This window comes from Aquila chrysaetos, chromosome 3, assembly GCF_900496995.4.
Source record: "Aquila chrysaetos chrysaetos chromosome 3, bAquChr1.4, whole genome shotgun sequence".
NCBI classification, from domain to species: Eukaryota; Metazoa; Chordata; class Aves; order Accipitriformes; family Accipitridae; genus Aquila; species Aquila chrysaetos.
The window spans coordinates 54,151,820-54,174,826 of NC_044006.1; the positions used below are offsets into that span (position 1 = coordinate 54,151,820).

The following is a 23,007-nucleotide window of genomic DNA, read 5'->3' on the forward strand; positions in this document are numbered from 1 at the left end:
AAAACTCACACCTCTTACCCATTCTTTATAAGGACAAAATCGATCTGAGAGATTTATTTTTACTTTCTTTTGTAGAAACAAATGGTAGTTTTGTTCTTTGCTTCTTTCTGATTTTTTAATTAATCTGATGTCATTGTTTGCTTGAAAAGATGTTGGTTTTTAATACAGATACTGTTTTTTTTTAAAAAACCTAACCACTAACTAAACAAAGAACAAAAATGAATGGTAAATACCTCAACTAAAACCTCTTCCCTTCCTTCACTCTGGATTTCATCAATTTGTGATGTCCCCTTTTCACTAACTGTCCAGGTATCACTACTTCTTTCAGACCCTGTAGGATCTGAATTTTAGTAGTCAAAATCTAGGAAAGAAGGACAAACTGAAATACATAAATAAAAACATTTAGATATTCTTTTGAGGGGGAGAAGAGAGGTGAGGTGAGGAGAGGCAGGGGGGGAAGGGCAAGGGAAGGGAAGAGAAGAGAAGAGAGAAGAGAAAAAAGAAAAAATAGAGAAAAAAGAGAAAGACAGAATGAAGGAAAGGAAAGACTTTATTGAGCACATTTAATAAGCCATAGTTGAGAAATCATAGGAAGTAATGCAAAACAAGACAAGGTATCTCCTTCTTCCCAAGAGGAACTACAAATTAAGGCTGATTTGTGCAAAACAGAGAACCCCCACGAAAAAAAACCAAACCCAAAGCAACCAGAAGTACAGGAGATCCAGGCTTACAGTTCTATTTCTAAGGCAATCTGAGTAGAAAAACAGTGAGGATTGTTTCTTCTTTTATGATCTAGCAGATTAATTTTATTCACCAGAAAGAAGCTGAAGGAAGGAAACCTCTCCTAGCTTTCTCGGAATATGGTTTTCCATAGCTATTGTTGAAGCCCAGTTAAAGGGTTTCAAGACCTTTGTTCTTGGCTTTGTATGAGCACAAGGTCATGTATGACCTTTCCACTTCTCCCTGTAACTCTGAAACAACATTTGCTTTGTGGTCTAAGTTACAGAAGGTCAGAATTTTTCTTCTTGGTTTGTGGCTGCTCATCTTAGAAGGCATCTACAGAGTGAGACAGTAGGTTCTAGAAGTGTGATCTTGTGCCTGCAATAATTGTTGGACCCAAAGCCAGGGGAAAAATAGATTACTTTTGTAATGCAAACAATTAAATCCAGAGCAAAACTTTCTGTCATTTGACTTGTTAACCAAGAACAGACATACATTCTTCCTAGGGAAGCATGACTACTGCAAAACTGAAAAACTCATTTAAAAGATGATAATACTTGCCTGAATACTAAAGTAGCTGAGGGAAACATAGGCTAGATTATGGCTTGACCACCATTTGACAGCCTAAGACTAGCGTGTTTGTTTTACTGACAGGATTTTAGCTCTTTGAATTCAATTTTCCTTCACAAAGCTGCAGACCACAAGTTTTTCTTGAGAGCAGAAGCAAAATGAAAATTAATCAAGATGACACTGTGCAATATGTAGCATCATGGTTGTGAAAACGTAGAGATATATCACTTAACGTGTAAAATATTTGTAACCTTCTTATTATATGTACCTTATCATAGGTTAAGTCTTCAGTTACTTTATTCTGAACACTTTGTTTCACTGAATGGGACCATGCCAGCTGTGTAAAATACTCCCTGACAAATAAAAATGAAACCGTGATAATTCAGCAGCAACTTAGCACTGTGAGATGAAAATATGTATCTTTATAGAACAATGAAATACTGATTCTGTTCTCAGTCCTGTGAAGATTTATGTAGTTAATTCCACAGAAATGAACTGAGGGCAGTGAGTTGCTACAGAGCCTGAGAGTTAAACAGTTCTTTTCAGGATCAAGGCAATAGCTTTTTCTTCAGGATTTAAGTTGTCATTCCCAACACATTTGTTTTCCAGCCATAAAACTTAGAGGAGTGTATCAGTCTGAGAGAGATCCTATCCAAGTATAGGAACATAAGAAACACCCTACTTGGTTAGACCAATAGCCTATCTAACCCATTAGTACATGTTCAAGAGCAGCAAAACAAAATGCTGTTTAAAGAGAGCGTGCAAGCCTGGCTGCTGTATTTTATACTCTCCTCCCAAATCCATATTTGTCTTAGTGATATCATAGGGTACATGCCTGCAAAGTCCTTTTAGTGTTGCTTTAGGGGCTGTTGTTTCTGAATTTGTCTAACACCCTTTTGAACCTGCTGAGGCTGTTTGCCTCCACAGCCCTCCGTGGCAGCAAGCTCCAAAGGTTCTCTGCCCACTGCATAAAGAGGTACTTTCTTAATCAGTTGTAAATTGATCTGCTAGTTTCATTGAATCATCTCTGGTCCTGGTAATGTGGATTTGGTGAAAAAGTTCTATGTTTATCTTGGCCACTGTCTTCAACATTTCATAAACCTTGGTTTTATCCCCTTCCACCTTCTCTCTCATTTGAAGAGCTTCCATCTTTTTAGTCTCTTCCTGTAAAGCAGCTGCTCCACACCTTGATCACCTGAGATTCTCTTCTCTGTGCTGGTAGGTTAAATGATAAAAGGCTAATCATGGTGAACACAAAGACCCAGTGAGGGTCAGAGGGGCAGTAACAGGCAAAGGTACCTCTGCAAATGAAGCCAAACTGCCTACTGCCAACACCATCCAAGGAGAATGACCAGATCATTGTCCCTGGGGTGAAACCCACCAAGTTGATCAAGGGAAGAAACTTTTTCCCCAAAAATGTAATGTGAACTAAAGAGCTGTTTTCTTAAAGGAATGTGGGACTTGTTATGGTATGAAAGGGGAAGAGAATTATCTGAAAATTATTATGGGCTATTTTAAGGGGATTGTGAGAATGTGCAAGACTTCCTGTGGGTTGTTTAGGGAAAGGACCAAAGGTGGGGAAAGTAAGGGATCAAGGTGGATCAGGGAGGAATAAGAATGAGAAAACACAGGGAAAAGGGCATTAAAAGGGCCAGTCAGTACATGATAGCCCCCTTCCATCTCTGAAACTATTTATAGGCTCTCAGTTTCACCCTGCTTCATTCACCCACCCTCACCTCATTCTAGTAGCTAAGTGTATCCCATTCCTGCTTACCCTGTGTACTTCATTTTCCTCTTCCTCACCACTGGCATTCCCCACCACCAATTTTCCCTTATTCTTTTAGCACCTCAGTGTCAGAAAGGTGTAAGAACCCAATTATGTGAAAGAGTTTTCACGGAGGAACTTAGAAATAACTAAACAAGCATAGGATGTTAAAAGAGGGCCGAATGAAGCTGGGCGGTTGGTGAGGAGGAGATTTTGTGGTTCAGCTGCTGTGTTGTGATATGGAGTGCTCCAGGCCACGTTCTGGTAATGGAGAAACGGTAATAAATTTTAGTGCAGTTCCCTTGATAAAGCTGTCTTGATGGAGGGTAAACAGCAGAATAGAGTCCATCCCAAACACTGGAGAAGGTGAACAATTTATTGGTAATTGTGTCAAGGAGAATGCAGACCTGAAGTATTTATGTGACTGCAGGGGACAAACCTGACTCTGAATAGCTAAGTAAAAGTCCCATTGATTTCACTGGGAATTTTGCCTCTGCGAGAACTAAATAGTGAGGATCAAATATTTGCAATAGAAAAGTGATATCAGAACAAGGATAAAACTGAAGTTATTACGAATTACTTTTCTGAATATAGTCTAATGCACCATCTAATTCTGGTTTCAGTTGGTTCCTTATTTTGCATAAGGAATGTTTAAGAATGGCTTAGCTTCATTGTGTCTTACATAAATGTTTTCCTTCATTTAGCACAACATACTGTACACTTTACCAGGAAGTAAAGCAGCCATGTCTGCTCCACTATAAGCACAATCTGTTTGAAGATAACTCAGTTTATATTTAGATTGTTATGAAGAGTGGAGCAATATCTATGACTCATATCTCCCCAGCTTCAGAAACAGTGTTCTTCATCCCTAATAAAATCATAGGGCTACATCTCCTCCAAGTCACAGAGCCACTTACAACCTTGCTGGTGTTCATACCTATCAGTGGAATTTGAACAGATTTCCCCAGAAATGCCTCAAATGGTATTTCAAGGATGGAGAAGTGGTTGCAACTTAACAGGTTCTGCAGGCCAAACTCTGCACACACCTGGCCTCTTTGTATTTGTTCACGCCATTCCCCAGCTCCATGTGGATAACCAACCCTCATATCCCCTCTGTTTCAAGGATTCACTTCAATTTTTTCAGACTCTCTCCCATCTGTCATTCACTTGTCCTCCATTTTACTCATCTCCCTGACTAAGGATTTCTGTTCCCTACTATCTTGATGATGTTGCATTCATCTTATTCAGTATCCTCCACCTACTTATTTTTCCCCTTCAATATCCATTGGGCTTCTTTACTCTTTCCTCTCATAAGAAAATCCGAGCACTTGCAAAGTCTCCTCTCCTCATTGTCCCAGATCTCCAATTGTCCTGTTCCTTCCCATTCCATGTTAATGCCTGTTTGCATAGCTTCATAGTCCCAGGCTTCCTCTGCCCCAGAATACCCTTTTGTCTGTCATTAATTATCTGGGAATAAATAATTTAGGATGTTCATATCTTTGTGAATGTACTAAGTCTATTGAAAATTAGAAGGCAGAAGAGAAAGCCATCATTATTTTAATTATGGGTGCCATTAAACAATTGTTAGACTGCTAAACTCTTGCAGAGGTGCTTGAGGTGCCCTGCAAGTGGCTTGTTTTTCTACCATTCTGGCTTCTTTGGTTTTTTCTTGTTAAAGATTTTCTGTTAGAACACTTAGAATATTTTTGAATGAATGAGATGCACTGTTCAAAAGTTATTCTGGTATATGTACCGGTACCGGTGGACAGGCAAGAGAGAAATGCCATTCAGTTGTATATATGTCACAGAACTGGAAAAAAAGGCAGAGAAAAAATTAGAGATGGGTTATGTGGACATTCCTTAAGTCCAGCAATTAGATACTTCTCAGCATTTCAAGTAATGGACACATTCACATGGAAAATTCTTTTTCAGTAGAATACATCCAACAAAACAGTGTAAGAATGTATATAAAGACTGCACATGACTGCAAAATACAAGATTGACTGTCCAGTGCAAAAAAGCCCACACTTGCCTCACTTCTTTTTTAATAGTGAGCTCAAAAGATGAAATTTAAGGACCAAATACTTCCATCAGTAGCAATGGTGGTATTCTACCAGTCCCACAGGGACTACACATCTTTAATCAAGTCAAGGATATAGCATATTTATCTCAGTAATATACTTTCGTGCTACAAAGATGAAATATACATTAAAATAAACAAACAAAAAAAGACAAAACAACTGTATCTTCTGTTGCATCATCTTTATTGGAAGTAGCTGAGGTCTTTTTTATAAATTTATAGAGTTTTGTTCACTGACTGGTTTTATATATTTTCATTTGAAAATCTCTGAAAACTTACTATGCATACGTAATAAATTAGCCTCATTACCCCCATTCAAATGTGACATTCAATCTACGGAAAAGTTCAAACTATGGTGCAGAAGTTGAACTCTGATGCAACTGAATTCAATAAGATTTTTTTAAAGAGTCCAAGGTCTCACCAAAAGAAATTATTTTGCCATTGGCAACAGAGCATGCTGATGGGATGAAGAAATCCTGCCACTACTGAAAAAAATCAGTGGCAATGATCAGCCTTTGCCAGACACTTACAGTGACTACAGCAGACTATATTCTCCAGGGGTGGATTCCGCATGTTTTAAAAAATCTGTCTTTTTGTTTTGTTTTGTTCTTTTAAATGATTCTCTTAATGCCATTTTAACAAAATCAGCTTAACAGAAATTAGTCTGAATTTCAAAAATGGTTAACATAACATTTCATGTTATCAAGGGACAGTACCAGAAACCATGGATGTAGCAGAAAAGAAGGGAAGACGTGAGATCATCATCTCTGCAAATGAAGCCACGCAGTCCACAGTCATGTAGAGGTCAGTCAGTTTTGTATGTTTTTGGTGACAATTTCTAGAACACATTTTTGCCTAGTGATTCATGGAAAACTAAGAACATGACAAATAAGTGAAGCAATGAAATATTCTTGCTACTGAAATAGGATGAAATAACTTAAGTTTTGAATTTTAGAAGCACTTGCAACTGTGCAGTTTAAGCTGGTTTAAGTTAAGCTGCCCCTTTACGCCATTCCTCTTCCTGTCCTTCCTGCTGGCATATGTGCGTGGCTGTCAGGTGAATGAGACCAGTGTATGGATCTGGCTGAAATCATTCTTTCCCCTGCAGTACTTTTCAACTGGATCCAATTGCCTGGTCTGATTAACTTTGTAGCTTTAAACACTTGCAGAACTGAGAGAACAGAGAAGGGTGGCCAAAGGGAGGGACTGCTTACCGTAAATGCTGCTGTCAACAGGAATTTACGTTAAACTATAGCCAGCACAGCCCTGGCTCTAGCTTTCTGGGCACTGATTGTTCGTACCACTTCTAGGGAATAGTATTCTGGGATCTGGCTACCCCAGGTAAACTTGGCATAAAATTCCTCAAGTCCCTTCAACAATTTATGAGTATCTCTCCAGTTTCAATTTTCTCTGACTTAAATACATCAGGGACATACAACAACTGAAGGAAGTACTTTGCAGCCTTCGTAGAGGCATTGCAAAACCACTTACACGAGAGTGATGGATTCTTACTCAAAAATATGCCTGTATTCCTTTCCTCTACTCTATGCCCTCACCATTCTTGAGCTTTTCCTGGTCTTTGATCAGTGTTTTCAGGGATCATAGGTCTCCCTCCAGAGCATACCACAACTAGCTCAGCTTTCTCTTCCTTCTCACAAAATCTCCTCTGAATGCTAGAATATGCAGTCTGTCAGTTAAAAAATCTGTCAGGAAAAATGTGCTTTCATTACATCTCCCTATGAAAGTGTCCATTTTGCTTTTCACATCTTTGTCTTCTCTCCTTTGGAGACTCCAGGCTCTGCACCAGCATGGGGAGAATGGTTTCCCTTGACTGAAGCCATTTTTATGGTTCATGGCAGCAGCTCTTCTAGAGTCTACTGTGCCTCTTTACTCTTATACCCTGGATGTATATGACACAATGGCAGCTACAGCATACACTGAAGCATTTAATAATGCACAGTTTTATAAAAGTAATCAATGGTATACAAATAAGTGCCTAAAATTTGCACGCATGTTGATTTTATGTATTACAGTACTATATAGGCATATTAATACACTGAATTTTGAAATAGGTACATAAACATAAACTAAAAGGAACATATGCAGTTATTTTGTGTTGAACTAAATCATGTCTATTACAAAGGGAGAAATAAAATACTGTCAATAGCATTTTCTTCCATAGCCCTTTATAGACCTTACATGACCCTCCTCCCTCACTATTGTATCTGAATGCCTTAAAAGCTTGAAAATACTGTTGCAATGTCCTGCAAAGTGTTACTGCTCCAGTTCTGCAGATTGGGAAGTGAGTTACTTAGAAGTAGTTTACTAAAGACTTAAAAAGCAGGGAAGAGACTTGATATGAGGTCTCAAATTCTGCCTGTAAGCATCCAGTGGTGGTTTCTAGAGAAATGGCTAGCTGTGACACAGAAAACCTGGCTCCTACTTGAGACAATCAGTAGGGAAAAACCTGCTTGAATGTTTGGATGTCATGTGTGATTTTATGAATAGCTTTGATAGACTGTATGAAAATTTCAGCTGGTAGAAGACATTTCTGGGTATGCCCCTGGGCAATGCTAGAGAGAAAAATCTGAAGTGTGCTTAATGTCCCCAGCTGAATGATGAGCGTAAAAGGTCAGTTTGGATAGTATGTGATGATCTTGAAATTGGTTTTCACCTGTAATTTATGTTAGGATTTCAACCCATATTAACAGATTTAAATTAATGAAGTTATGCTAATTTGCACTACCTTGTGTAACAAGTGCATAGAGCAGGGTATTACAGTAGAACGCTTCATTAGGACATGATTTCTCAGCCACTTGAAGTGGGATGAATCTAAATTTATCACTGCTGCACCATGAATAGAAGACAAATAAAGATGTACATTACATACATTTTCTCTAGTACTTCCTGAAAGGAGTTCTGTGCTTGTGACGTGCCCTGTTCTGACTTTATGCACTAAATACAATGGTACAGACAACAGTTCCTTCCTGCTGCTTGGATAAAGTAGTAGAACAGATAGCTCAAAAACTTTTTATGAAATGTTGAATATAGATAGTATATTTACATGTTCATGGAGTTCTTGGTCTGTTTTCTAGCAGTGGTACCTATAGTGATTTTTGCAATAAGGATCTGTCAGTCTCCAAATTAGACAATATCTTACAGATTCAGAGAGAGAATGTTTTAAGAACTTGGGCAAAAATTTCAGAAGGGCCAAACCAACTTTGGAATTAAAGTCCCATTTTCAAAAATGACTTAGTGGCCTAAATCCTACTGCTGTGCAGTAAGCTGCAGACTCCAAAGGCACAGAATCTTAACTTCCAGCTTCTATTAACTTCATAACCATATTGACCAGACTCCTCTACTCAATGCTTACTGATCTAGCTGATCTATAACACAGCCCTTGTGCAAAAGATTTCAGTTGGTAATGGTGATAATAAAGTGAAGTCTTGAAGCCCATTATCATTCCCCTGAACTACTTTGCTCTCTAAATGCATATACATATTAATTTGCCCTGATTTTGTTTCATACATGCCATATGAATAGCTTTGAATGGCTTCTTCCAAGAAGTGTCTTCATTCACCACTTTTCAGTTACGAAGGATCAGGTTCTGCTCTCTATGCCGCATGCTTTGATACCCCTGAAGCTGTTTATATTCCTCTGTGTCAAAAGGTTGGCTTCTCTGATCAGCTGTAAACAATTAGGCCAAGTATTTGACCAGAATTTAACAAAGCTGGAGATTGAATTAAATTCTCCAGACTTTCTAAGGGAGCAACAGGTCTGATTCTGGAGAGCACAATTTAACACATATTTCGATAAAACCAAATATCACTCTTTTCAATGGATGCATACAGGGGTTGCTTGGAGTACTTACAGTCTCAGCTTTGTCCTAGGTAGTAAGTTTGAGCACACTTTATGAGTAGGTAGTGGATAATACAGAAGATAAAGGGATTTCTTTATCATTGCACTTGCCTCAACCTGTTCCATTAGAAAAATGATTTCATTAATTTTTTCATGACTCCCGACAACAAAGTGCAGGTAATATTCTGAATAAGCCTTTGGCAAATATTATTCTTCATCCCTAACATGACTTCTAAAAGATTTTATTTATTTAATTTATAGAAATGTAAATGCTAATGCGTTGACAACCACACTTTTCCCGTTCTGTTTTAGAAATTTCTTAAGATTCACATTGCAGACTAGCTTTCTGTGTTTTAGAGAGTGTTTGCCTCTGTCATGCATTACTGATTTCATACATAATGCCACTCACTTCTCTTCAGTCTATACTATACAGGCCACCATGTCCCCAGTTATTTTCACAGTACTACATTAAGTGCAAATAACAAGGCCAACTTTTAAGTTGCAATAACTGAATGGAGTTATAACCAGGAAAATACAAAATGTAGTATCCCTGTAGCTATTTAATTTGTCTGTTATTTATGCTCAGTGTACCAAGTCCACAAATGTACAAAAGAATCATTAGCTGCAGAATCATTAACACCATGTATTACATATTTTTTTATACCTACATTGTTTTCCTGTTTGTTTTAATACCAGAGCCATTACCAATTACAATTCTCATTCAGATGATCCCAGCAATAGGTAGCATCATCAGTCCATGTCTTAGTCAACTCATGCAGGGAGAATGGCAGAAATGTTCCTGATGCTGGGTGAAAATATTAACTACTGCATATTTAAAAATAGATACTAACAAATGAATTAATCATTTAAAACATTCAGCCAGACCTATGCATCCTAAGGAAAATGAGGTTTAATTAGCATATATGAAAATTTTTGTAAAAGCAAATACATTCATAAGCCATTTTACATGAAAATGTCACCAAATCAATGTCAAGATTCAAATGTCTATTTTTAATGTTTTTCTTCCAGTCACACAATTGTGCTGGCCCTAGAGTAAACAGTAAAACACATTTACCTGACATGAGTTATCCCACTGGAATAATTTGTGCGAAGAAAGTTTAGCACATGTCAAGGGCTGCAGGCTTAGGTCAAAAGCATGGAAAATTTCCAGCATCAGAAACAAAAGAATGTGTTCATGGAATAAAAAATGGGAAATGTTTTATCGTTTTAAGTAAACAGAGACACACCTAGTCCTGTATAAAATGGAGATCTGAGTCTAAAAACTCTTTTTTTAGACTGTGCCCAAGCCTCAGGAGAGATTTACCTTGTAAAGTTCCCTGCAATTCTGCTTGCTCAATTGTCTAAGTTCAAGACCTGGTGGGAATACAGTTTCTGTCTGGCTCATGTGCCAAGGTCCCCATTCTGCAGAGTGAAACATAGGATGCAGGCGATAAGGGGGAATGGGATGATAAATACTTTAGTTGTTGTCCCATTATAATACTGAGATTTAACAAAGGAACAAACATGGCTGTGGGAAGCAGAAAGCATTCCTGGGTTCTGTGGTGTAATCATTTATTTATTTTCTGTGGTCATCTGGAGCAATGATTTATGATTGCTTTTGCCTACAAAAGAATTACAATTGAGGCAATGAAGCCCTTGGATTTTAAAAGCAGTGAGTCAGAAGAAAGAAATGATCAAATACCAGAACACTGCATAGATTAAAGTGTAAAATGAATGTTTCCACCTTCTGTCTTAGAAAAGGTCCAAATTGCATCATATATCCCATACTCCTGAAGTCAAAATGAAAAGTGAAAAAGACACATCTATGAAAAATATGAAAACAGAGCTCGCAAGTGAACATTTCATGGCCTTGAGCATATTTACATACATAGACAGGAAATGTCCATATTTGATCTACAGTCTGGAAGTCATGCTGGTTTGATTGGTTTGTGTGTTAGCTTCCCAACCACATCTGATCCTTTTTATCCTCTTCCTAAAACATGGGAGGAGCAGTATGCATTTACAAAACAGAACAACAATAGGAAGAAAAACTGCTACCATAAATGAAGGTGGTGTATACCAGATAAACTGGTTAACATCGACCCACTTATTCCAAGCAAACACCAGTGCATGAACAGTGCACAGCAGCAGAGCTAAATATCCCATCTTGCTCTGAAAAAAGAAAGAAAATAGTAGGCTATTTATTTTTTCCAACTTGGCAAAAAGAGTACTGTTAAGCAAATATGGAAATCAGGAAGGGCCTTAACCAACACACTTAGTCAAAGAAGAGACCTTTGGCTTTGAACTAAAATTTAAGAACTATAATTCAAGAATATAACTGTACCCCTCTATGCCACCGCAAGAGAAAACAGATGAGGTACATTTTTCAACTATTGCTATGATACTTAGCTAATATACAGAAGAGATCACGGATTACAGGCTATTCTGGAAAAACAGTCAGTTCTCAATATCTCAATTTATAGATGTCATCTGTATCCTAAAATACTTTATTTCTGTGATAAATTATTATGAGTTCAAAAGCAGATTTATAAATGGCTTAATTGACTGCAAAGAAAAATTTTAAGGTCAATTAAAATCAGAAACTCTAGTAAGTCTAGTACTATGACAAAAGCAATTGCACAACTACAGGAAACTGAAGTCTTTTGTTCCACTTACAGTGATAAATTTGGCTTAGGATGTCTACGAAATTCAGGAGTAAAGAAAATCTTATGCTAGAGTTACTAGTAATTTTGAGTTTCTTGTTGCATAACAATCTTGATATTGTTAGAAAAATGGAATTAGTCATCAGTGAAGTCAAACACTGCCTTTCCAAGTGGTAAGTCTACAGAATCTGATTTTCAAGTATAAAGGTTATTTGTTTATAAAACTAATCCAATATATTAGTATTACTCTTCTGGGTTTCTTCACCATACTAATTTAATACTGAAAGCAATCATGGACTAGACTTGTTCATATAGATTCTCTGTAGAGCTGAAAACTTTTCTTACAAATGATGCACTTCATAGAGTGGGCAGAATTTCATATCACTAATTGTAGGAAGAGATACATTTCAGATCTACTTTTCAAATTCAGATCAAATTTTCCAATGCCAAATACTTAGTAGGTCACTGAATTTTCAGATTTTGGTGTTCAGGGACCTAATTCAACACTTGCGTAACTCTAGTGTGATCATATTGATGTCAGCAAACCCATCACTGATTATTACTGCGTATAATACAGGAGAACTAAGAGCAAACCAGATACTCAGGTGAACAAAACAAGCACATCTGTAGCAAACTCAGGACTGGCTGGATTTGATTATGCATCTGCTCTAAGATGTCTCCTTTTCAGAATACACCTTTTTGGAGGGGATTATGAAGCTAACAATGCTGCAGATGGAAAGCCTTTGCACATATTACTGGGCAGAAGCCTTCTCCTGGACTTTCCAGCCACCTGGTACTGCTCAGGCAGTAAAGAATTGCCAAAACAGCTCCAAGGGAGCAACAAGCAATTCTCCTTGTGTAGTGGAATCCCATGCTGTATGGGAACAGCATTGGCTGGTTCAATACCACCTACTCCCAATTCAGCAGGACACAGGGCATTCCTGAAACATAAGATGACCAGAAGATGACTGAAATGCCTTCAGCACCAGAGGTCTTTGACCTAAGAATAGGTCCTGAAGGGACAACTGCTGCTGGTCACCAGGTCAGAGGAGCAAAAAAGTGGTTTGGAGTTGTCTTTCTTCCCACTTCATACGCTGAACCTGACAGCCTTTTCTCCTGACAAAATAACAAATGAAACGAACATTTCTTGCAAAGCATTTAACAAAGAGTACAGAACAAACTTTTAGATTCATTTCACTAACTCCTCTGTGTTTGATATTTCTAACTCCTAATGGTCTTTGTTGATAACATAGAGTCCTACAATGAGGACTAATGACATGCAATAATGACATTTATGCATACCTGAATGTAGTGGAACTCTCTCCAGGTCAAAGAGTGACTGACAGATGGGATTGATGTTATTGCCAACAAGGCCAGCAAAGCAAGTCCCAGAATTCCTAGACACACATAAATCTCCATTCTCCAAACATCATGTTCAATCCAGGCGTTTTCTTTTTTTTGTTTGACCTGCCAAAAGAACACCATATTTAAAATGACAGACTGGCACACTTAGCCGTTTATGTGAAATACAACTATGTTCACCATAATATTCAGGAAATAAGCCAAGAAACACAGTATTTTTGCTTGTTTGAATGTCTCTGAATGTAACTGCTATTTACTTCTGACGACAAAGTCTCCACTAGTACCTGTAGAGCAAAGGTGGGCTTTACATGAGAAGAATTTAGACTTCATCAGCATCTTGGCCCAGGAGAGACTGTTTCTGAGGCCTGTTAGCCTGCCTTCACAGCAGGAGAAATCTTATTCTTTGACAAAAAAATTCCATCTGTGGCTAAATACCATATCTGGGAGATTATACCAACAGGAAATATATTAACAGCACTATTTTAGGGAGCTAATTCAGCAGGCATTCTTAATGATGGTATCCTGCCAGGATAGTTGTTTGGCTCTATTTTTTTAAAAACAACAACTTGGTACATTCAGCTGTACTGAATACGATGGTTGGTATGGATGAAATGGTTGTGATTTTAATAAACTGATGTCAAAGGTTCTCCTATTTATGAGAACTTACAACAGCCCTTTGATGCTGCTTGTGATCACCATGGCATAATATGCCCCAAATATGATCATTTCTTCATCTTGAGGACTGGAATCACAAGGAAATTTCTGGTAATCCATTCAAATCAGATTACCGGTAAGGCTGATTTCAGAGTTTTCAACAGGTAGTTTGACTGTTTAGAGAATTCTTAAGAAGCTGCTAACATCATACTATGCTTTTAATAAAACTCTAGATTAGACTTTGAGGGTAACAAAAATGTACATTTGTAGTCTATACCTTATATTGGAATATTCCTTATACTGCAGTACTCATGGCACTCAAGGCGATATGCAAGTATTAGGAACGCTGTAGTCACAGAGGGTCTTAGAGAGCTTTGCCAGCCCGTGACTCAGAAGCATGATTGAAATTCTATCTTTTAACAAGTTAGTGTGCATCAGCCCGATAGTGGAGCCATCAGTGTTCACAAATTTAGTTTCTGGCAAATGCAGATTATTGTGATTTAGCTCAGCCCTCCTTCATTGCTGGCTAATTCACTTTACAAAGAATATGTCCAAAAATGGTGTGTGCTTGGTTTTTGTAGATAGTTAGATTCCACTGGTGCAGAGATTAATCCATGCTAAACTAATAGTGTGCCAAAGACTTAAATGTTCCTGTGAGGCAGGTATAATTACGTGCATTTTACAGAGAGATAAAAAATCCCAAATGAAGAAAATGACTTATTTAATACACACTGACACAGCTGTGATGACTCTTGACTCTATTACATGCTTTAACAAGTAGGTCCTGCTCCATCCCTTAACAGTGCTCTGTGGGGATCCGCTTCAAAATCAAACGAAGGCAATGAAAATGGCTTTCCCTCCCATCCAAATTTGCTTGAATGACCAAAACAAGGATTTTCTGAATACAGAAGGGTTGGCATTTGCATGCCCATCATACCTGCTGGAATGCCCAGTTCAGCAGCTTGTATCTGTATGATCTTCTCATTGGGTAGCATAAGCTGTAGCAGGCGTGCATTGCAGCAAAGAAGAAACTGAGAAGTCCAAATTGCTTTCTTGATAACATCCATCTATCCAACCACTGGGGAAACCTTTTATACTTGGTGCCAAAGTACAGCTGGAAACTAGCAGCTAATATTCCTGGTAAATATACTAGTGCTAAAAGGGTAATTGAAACCACTGGTAAAACTTTGTTTATGACAAGGATTGGAATTTTATAGAAAACATTTTCCTTTCTGATTATAAAAGGATATATGACATCTCTCATAGAAGTGTATATAAATGTTAATAATGAGATCACAGATGCTATCTTCATTGGCAGGTGCCACTTGGGGAACAGGTCCTGCTTGCAGTGTTGTTCTGAAGAGTCTTCAAACTCACCAAAATGGTGTGCTTGATGTAAATTAAAAAGTGCAGCTGCTTCTGGTGGATTGGTGACTTGGACATCCACATTCTGGGAAGGACAGAAAGGAAGTATCAAGTGAGTTCAAGAGAAGATTAAAAACTTCAGTAATGACAGTACTTGCCATCATGGCACTGAAACCATATAGAAAACATACAAGCTATTAAAGACAAGGTAGCTTGAAAACATAATGTTTTGAACAGCATAGTCAGTAGTTGAACAAGGCACTTTTAGCATAGATTTCTCATTTGTCATTCATTATCTGTGGTGATTTCAAAAGAGATTTGAATTCCAGGCAGTTAACTACACTGCAAGGGAAGATGGATTACATTATGTGAAGCATCATTGCAGCTTCTTATGATATGAGCCACAGATTTCAAATGTCAAATTTCAGCTACAGTCTTGATGCAGCCCAAATAATATGCACAATAACAGAATCCAGAGTCGAGACAATAAAATATTTCATTCAGTCACTGCTATTTTAATGACATTGAATTGGGGGAATAAGGATGTAAGTAGAAATGTTTGGGATCCAGCATATTAGACCAGCTGTGCATCCGTCAACTCCAGCATCAAGTCCCATGGTCTTCTTCCTCTCCTTCACAAATGTAATAGTCTCCTCAACTTTTACGAGAACTTGTGAGACTGAGTCACTTCAGTTTAAAAAGCTGAATTTTCTGCTGCCAAGTAGGCATGGCTTGATTCTAGTTTCACAGAAGATCTTGGCAGAATTATCACAGACTTTAGAAGGAGCTAAGCTAGTACAAAATTTTAGTGTAATATTATAAACTGTTTTACACTGAGATAATATATTTAAAGATTGTCCCGTAATTATAGTTCATGGAAGAGGTACATGATCAGTACACATACAAAATGAAAATACATGTACCAACAGCAGGTCATTGCAATTGATGCCGCAGACAGCTGTCCAGGGGTGGAGAACTGCTAACATTAGGTAATAAACATATAAGTCCTTTAATATTCCAGTGAAATATAAAGTAAAACTGAACTAATGCTGCAATGCCTCAGCTTTAGAATGCCTGATGTGGCAGACGTCCAGACCTCCAGAAAGCGAAATGGCACCGTCCGTTTTGAGGAAGGCAAATACTAGTAGTTTGAAAGTTGTAAGTTAGTGTTCTGCTAGGATACAGGAGATCTTCCTATCTCAGCAATATATCTGCCTTTATTCTTAAGAATCAAATATTACATTGAAGCTGATTAAGCAGTCAATTCAAACAAGGTACTACTTGTAAATAATGCAAGGGTAAGCGGGTGTAAGTCTTGTGTTCTTCAATGATACGTAGGTGTTTTGTTTTAACAGAGAGATAAAAAATGTACACTGCTTTCTTGCTGTAAAATCCTAATTGGAGACAAGGTAGCCCGTTTCCCACATGTCTAACTGATTTGCCTACAGTGCCTCACAGTAAAATTAAAGGGCATGGTCTTCATTAGGATTTTTTAGCTGAATAGCTACTATGTGCTTATCTGATGATAAAAGCATATCTTTGTAACAGTGAAGCTGTAGCCTAAGTAACTTTTATTCTCTAGTCTGTGCAGAAAAGTAGAGTGTAGTGTATGCATTGCAGACTCAGAAGTTGGTATAAATTACACAAACTGAGATTCACACCTGAACCAAGTTTCACCTAGAGATACTTGTTTCTTGAAGAGATAGTCTATAAAGCCTAATTCAGTATTTCACAGCCTGTGAGACAATTCACATTAGAATAGAAAGTTGTAGCTTGAACTACTTCTGTGCATAAGCAGTTGCAGAGGCAAATGCTGCTGGAGTGGATTTTTTTCCTGGACTTTTTTGTGTGATGTGGAAAACTTACTGAATGCGATGTGGCAATTATGAAGACTCCTCCAAAGATAAATTTTATATTCCTGTATAAAAATCCCAAATTATTTCTACAGAGCTTTGCTCATCTGGTAAAATGCAACTAGCAACTAACCTCATGTAGTTTTTAGCTGGCCCAAACTGTGTATTTTTTAGCATGGACTGTGATTAAATTGAATGAGATGCTCTTTATCTTTTTATCTCTTCATGTCAATATTGTGAGAAGACTTTAGAAGTATTGATGATATGCCAGTGTGATGGGAACACACTGTTTCTGGACAAAAGCAAATAAAGACTGCAATATTCTGTGTGACATATGAGCTGCTTTTTTACAGAAACATTACCAAGTTGCTAAGGTTTCCTGTATTTCTTCTGGGCAAGATGCTCTGACCTGCATTCTGATCAATGGTGTGATTATCACCTTCCCTCTTCTCCATTGTGGAAACTCCCTGCAAAACAAACACAGGATGTAAAACAGGTTTTGAAATGCCCTGCTGGAACTTTGAAGCCTATTTTCCCTCAAAATGTTTTGTTCCCTCTCCTCTGCACATCTGCTGGAGAAAGTACAATAACCTAGGGAAAGGAAAGTCTTCCCTCTGAGAACAGAAAAGCTCAGCTTGTTTTTTAAGTAAAGCGGAGACTAAGAAAGCATATGAATCAACAGAACAAAATCACTGATGAAAAATAATAATTAAGTTAAATGCTTATGTCACCAGTGGAATGAATTAATTAATTCACGCTGAAAGTTTTTAAATTGCAACAATGAAGTTTGAAACAGCTTACGGAAATAACATGTAAAACGTTATGAAGATGGATTTTGTTCATGACACTTGCTGAGGCAAGAAATGTGTGTTTCCTAATATTTTTTAGGTTTTAGGATTTAGGTTTTAGGATTGGTCTACCTGACAGTCACTCTGTGGCTTTAGAGGTATATTCTCCCTTTGATACCGTCAGGAAACTCATGCTGTTCCAAGGTACACTGGCAATACTCATCACCCACAAGTACCAGCAGAAATGGTTCTAAGCTACTAAGGACTATAAGAAATCAGAAGCCAGGGGGAAAAAAAAAAAAAAAAAAAAAGGAAGAGAATGGATAAACTGAAAGAAACGTTTCTGAAAATCGTAGGATAGCAGGGAATACAGTATCCTGAAGACTGTAAAATAAAGACAAGGACTACAAGGACCCTCCTGTAACAAGGACTTCCCATGTGTGCCTCACACTGTCGCACGCTGCAGGAGAGGCACTAGCACCACACCACTGGAAGCTCAGGGTGCCACACCACAGCGTGACTTTCTGTGGCTACCTTTAAGACAGTGACTAGGTAGCTCCTCCATGTACCTTCCTACTGAGCAGCTGAATTACTAGATACGAAACTGTTTTGCTAACTACTGATTCTTTTATATCCATAAACCTTTTGGGAAATTGTATGGACAAATCAGACTTTAACAGTTGTCTTTTTTTTACTGTGTCTGGTTCCTTCAGTGGATGAGTCCTACAGTCTTGTACTGTCTGCTATGAGGGTTTGCTTTCTGCCAGGCCACCAGACTCTGAAGCTGAAGTATTCTCTTCCTAAGTATTTCTCTTTGGATTTTTCCCTCCTGCTAGCAAGCTCTCCCTTTGGGCATAACCTTTCAGCCAAGTGTTGCAGAGTAGGGTCAACAAGAGCTTCTGTCTGAAGGTCAGGCTGTTAACCCTTTCCTGCACCAGCTAATGGATAGTTTGTCTATACTGCACACAAGAAAGCATAGGCTGATGAAGGCACATTTCTATCTTTTCCCCCTATTCCTAAGGCTAGTGTCAGTGATTTTATCACAAGTTTTGGGGTATCAGATAAAATCATAAAACCTCAGCTCCTGCAGTCCCATGATTAGTTAAGAATTTCTACTTCTATATATTTTAATATTCTGTATTTCCAGCTGTTACAATGGCAAAGAATAGTTTACAAACAGAACTCAGTATAATGTACTTACCTGGAAAAAAATGCTAACAAATACAGTGAGCTCCAGATCTATTTTTAAAAGAACTCAGAATATGAAGGGCAGTCACACTGTTTTTGAGGCCCACTCTCTGATTTTTAAAGTTTGATGTGGAAAAAAAAAAGCATGTAAACTTATTGACCAACTTTTTACTCTTTTAGGTAGAGACTGACGTCTTAAAATTGTTTAAACAGCTTGTGGCTCAGACCCTTTAAATTTTTTTTCTGTACTGATCTCTGTTGAGCTTTCAAGCGTTAATATCACCAGTCTACATGATCCCAGCCACTTCATAACTCTCCTCTTCCGACTACCACACTATCTTGGGGGTCCAAGAGCATATTTTAGATTAGGAAGCTCTTTGTGGAAGAATTTGACTCACCTGATTCTCATGCTGCTATCACTCTTCATTTAGAAAATTTAGAAATGAAGAGTCCAGTAATAGCTTCTAGCTAAAGGTTTGTATTGATGAGGATGTAGTAAATGACATCATGACGTGAAAGAAAAAAATCCATGAACTAGAATGCCAGCTGCTGATCCTAAAAGCTGATTTATTGGTTCTTCTGGGAAACAATGTTAAATACAGTGTTAATGGTTTATGCAGGAGAAGACAAAATGGAAAGAAAAAAGAAAGTGTGTGTGAATGAATGCATGTGCTCATCCCTGGAAATATGGGTTACAGCCATGCGACTGCATGCAAGGAAACATAGGTGCTGAACTATAATAGTCCACTTGGCTTCTGATACCAGAGTTAACACAAAATTGTTTCTTGGGTACGCCCAATAACAAAGCACTATAATAGTCTTGGAAAACCCTAAAGAGAAGGCACTTATGATTCCACTATTCAGTGCCTTATGAATTGCCAGAAAGGAGTCATCTACAGCATGTATCTTTTTGGAATACATCTGAAGAAAAAAATTTAGGAGTCCTGTGAGAGACAGAAACTAATCAGTTACAGCCCTGTCTAAGTCACAACTGTTATGAAGGAAAACAGTTGTATTAATATCCATTCTCAGTGCACACCCCATCTGCTCTGGGAGGCAGCTGTGAATGAGCATGAAGAACGTCCAGCTGCAGAAAGCCAAGTTTCCAACGCTGCGAGTACGCTACTGCATTTTGTACTGAGCAAACAGGCTCATTGTAACGCTGAACCAACAGGGATCCGCGCTGTGCAGACATTACCCCGAGAAAACATCATCCAAAGTCAATGAGAGGTTTTCCTGAGTAAGGGGTTTCAGGGCTGGCTCCGCGAAAAAAGAAAAATGGGTAAAATAAACAGGCTATGATAATAATGACGAGGTGACGGAAGAGGCGCGGGACAGCGACTACATCTCTCTCCTTCGGCACCATCGGAAAATGACAGCGTGGAAGCGTTAGGGATAACTGTCTGGCTTTTGAAGTGCCTGCTGCATCGTGCGGGACGGTGTAAAGCACTCGGGACACGGGTAAACAACTTTCTTCGAAAATTTTGCTGAGCTCAGTGGAAAACCTAATAAAAACCCGGGGGCTTGGAGCGGGAGAGCGTCGCCCGGCGCTTCTCTCCGGTCAGAGTGCGCGCCCGGGGCGGACAGCGCCGGCCGGGGCAGGGCCGGGTGGGCTGCCGGCCCGACGGCCGGCCGCTTCGCGCCGCTGCCCGGGGGGGAGGCCGGGCCCGGCGGGGAGCCGGAGCCCGATCCCGGTCCCGATCCCGGTCCCGATCCCGATCCCGCCGCGGGGACCCGGCCCGGCGGCGGCCGCGGGGCGGGCGGGGCCCCGCGCCGGAACCCGGCCGCAGCCCGGCCACGCGGGCGCGCGCGGACGCCTCCCCGGCGGCTCCGCCAACGGCCGCCGCCTCCCCGCCGCCCCGGGGCTCACCCACCTCGGCCCGCCGTCAGCGCAGCCTCTTCCTCCCGCCGGAGGCCGGAGCCCCCGCCGCGGGGGCCGGCGGCAGCGGCGGGCCCCGGCTCGGCTCCGTCAGCAGGGGGGGGCAGCCCCCCGCGGTGCGGGCGCCGGTGCCCGGGCCGCGGCGCGGCTCTGTCGGGGAAGGCGGACTCGGGTGAGCCGCGGAGCGCCCGCCGGACTCTGAGGAGGGGAGCGGCGGGGCGGGGGGGTGAGCTGGCCGCAGCCTCCACCTCCACTCCCGGCCCCGCCTTCCGCGCCCATCCCGCTCCCCTCCGCGCCGGCGGGGCGCAAGCCGGAGTCCCGTCCCCCGTCCCGAGCCGCGGCGGCGGCGGGGCAGCGGAGGGCGGCGGGGCGGCGTGGCCTCGGGGTCTCCCCTCCGGCACCCCCGGGCCGGCCGCCCCGAGAAGCGCCCGGCCGTGGGTCTGCTGCGGCCTCGGCTGGGCAAAGGGCGCATTCACCTGCGCCCTCCCCGCCCGGCCGGAGGGAGGAGGAGGAGGAGGAGGAAGAGGCGCCGAGGTGCGCTGCCTTCCCGGGCGCCCCGCGCCTCCGCGACCGTGCCTCCTGCCAGCAGCTCCGCTCCCTCCGCCGGGGCGCACGCGTGGGTTTGCCGGAGGGTGCTGCAGTACTTTGGGGGACCGGGGGGGCTGCCCCCGCCCCACCAGCTGCGCGCAAAACGCATCTCTAGCCGGGAAAATTTCTCGTCTTTCAGTCCGTTCTCCCTTCCCTACCGCTTCTTCCGGAGCCGTCACTCTTCCAGCCTGACAAAATACTTTATTAAATCCTGCTTCTAATACGAGTAGTCCCCAGTTTAATTTTTTTTTTTTCCCCCCCCCCCCCCCGAATACCATGATCTTGTACCTTTTTTCTGGGCTGGAGATCCTGAAAAAGCAGTTGTCTCCTGAAAGTTTCGTCACACAATAGTGTGAACTATCATTATCTTGTGAAAGCTCTCTTTTAGTGGATATTTTGACATTTAGTGGCATACTGACATTGCAGAAAACACGGCCCGTCTGTCTCAGAAATGTTAGAGCTCACTGTGTATTTCTCAGGACATCTTCACAAAAATGATGCCAAGTTCCATCTCTTTATATCTTGGGAATACATTTTTTTCTCCTTCTCAGTAGGTGTTAAGTGGACATAGGCTCCAGCTGAATGCTACGCCTGGCAGAAAAGAAGAGATTGTCGTAGAAGGAATAAAAGGTAGAATAATTATCTCTCCTGTGTTAAAACAAAACATTAACTTTTATTTTTTCTTTATAGTTGCCTTCATTAGCATATTTGTCTGGGCTTTGCATGAAGGCTATTTTCCACGTGCTTCCCATTAGTCACTTTTTTGCAAGGGATGCTAACTTTTGTATGCTCTCACTTTGTGAAAGTGCCGTTTCATTTTCTTTTCTACTCCTTTTTTTGCACCGTCGGTTTGTTGTTTTTTTTTCCCCAGTTCCCAGTACCTAGCATCAGCAGGGTGACGCCTGGCGGTGGGAGCGCAGGGGAGGAGGAGGAGGCTGGCTGTGGCAAGGTGTACCGGGCCGCTCTTACGTTCCGGCTAAATGAAAATTTGTAGTCCAAAGGACTAAAAGCATTGTTGTATTCCAAGTGAACTCCATGGTAAGGCTCTCCTCAGAAGTCCTGGTGTAAGTTAGTGTTATGGGGACTGCTTTCATAGACCAAAAGGTAGCTCAAGATGCTGAGAGATTTCAGCATCTGGATATCTGATCTTAAGGTTAGAATATCCTTACGATATCCTTAGCCTTTTCATAAAACACACAAGAGCTAAGCTCCTGCATAAGCATTCTCAGAAGATGAGCAAAAAGCCAGCCAAAGTGAACCTGGCTATTAAATAAGTACCTAGTAAACTGCTCTGCAGAGATGCTCCTAGCTGTATCTCTGCACAAGCAATCCCCTCTCTAGTCTCTGCATCCTGAGTACTATTAGGTGCCTGTCTGTGAATAAAAATGGAAAGCTCATTTTATGTCGGCGCTGACAAAGTGGAAATAGATTCAAATGCTAGGGAAAAGTTTCCTTTCATGGCCATCCTAAGGCATGACTTCCAAGTCATTCAAAGTACCACTTGTATTAGAGCAGTTACTGGAAAGCAAACTGCATGGCAGTCCTGCAGACTATTACATCTAGGTGATACCACTGCATGCTGACAGCTTTGAACTGGTATTTATCCAAAGTGCTATGCAAGAAGTGCGAGACTTAAGGTAGGAAACACCACAGGAATCAGGAGTTGATTCAAAA

At 40.5% G+C, this 23,007-nt stretch overlaps 1 protein-coding gene across 3 annotated transcripts; it reads right to left on the minus strand.

Moving 5' to 3' along the window:
• Positions 1-5,315: 5,315 nt before the first annotated feature.
• STEAP1 (STEAP family member 1) lies at positions 5,316-20,998 on the minus strand. Of its 3 annotated transcripts, XM_041122736.1 has the most exons (6): positions 20,741-20,998; positions 17,253-17,357; positions 14,610-15,122; positions 12,959-13,123; positions 11,052-11,165; positions 5,316-10,816 (listed from the first exon to the last, which is right to left on the minus strand). In XM_041122736.1, exons 2-6 carry the CDS (start codon positions 17,343-17,345, stop codon positions 10,790-10,792), a joined length of 912 nt encoding a protein of 303 aa, XP_040978670.1. In that variant the 5' UTR covers positions 17,346-17,357; positions 20,741-20,998; the 3' UTR covers positions 5,316-10,789. The 3 variants fall into 3 exon arrangements, with proteins under 3 accessions (XP_040978670.1, XP_029866351.1, XP_029866352.1); XM_030010491.2 differs by having other exon boundaries at positions 5,316-11,165; XM_030010492.2 differs by lacking the exon at positions 20,741-20,998 and having other exon boundaries at positions 5,316-11,165; positions 17,300-17,352.
• Between the last annotated feature and the right edge of the window lie 2,009 nt (positions 20,999-23,007).

What these genes read in the sequence shown, in the direction of transcription:
- STEAP1 (XM_030010491.2), bottom strand. Translation starts at nt 17,345, where the DNA reads ATGGAGAAGAGGGAAGGTGATAATCACACCATTGATCAGAATGCAGGT. An exon ending in CAGGAAACCTTAGCAACTTG is followed by an intron (nt 15,123 to 17,252) that starts GTAATGTTTCTG and finishes TGTCCTTCCCAG; the next exon opens with AATGTGGATGTCCAAGTCAC. An exon ending in TGAACTGGGCATTCCAGCAG is followed by an intron (nt 13,124 to 14,609) that starts GTATGATGGGCA and finishes TTCTTTTGGCAG; the next exon opens with GTCAAACAAAAAAAAGAAAA.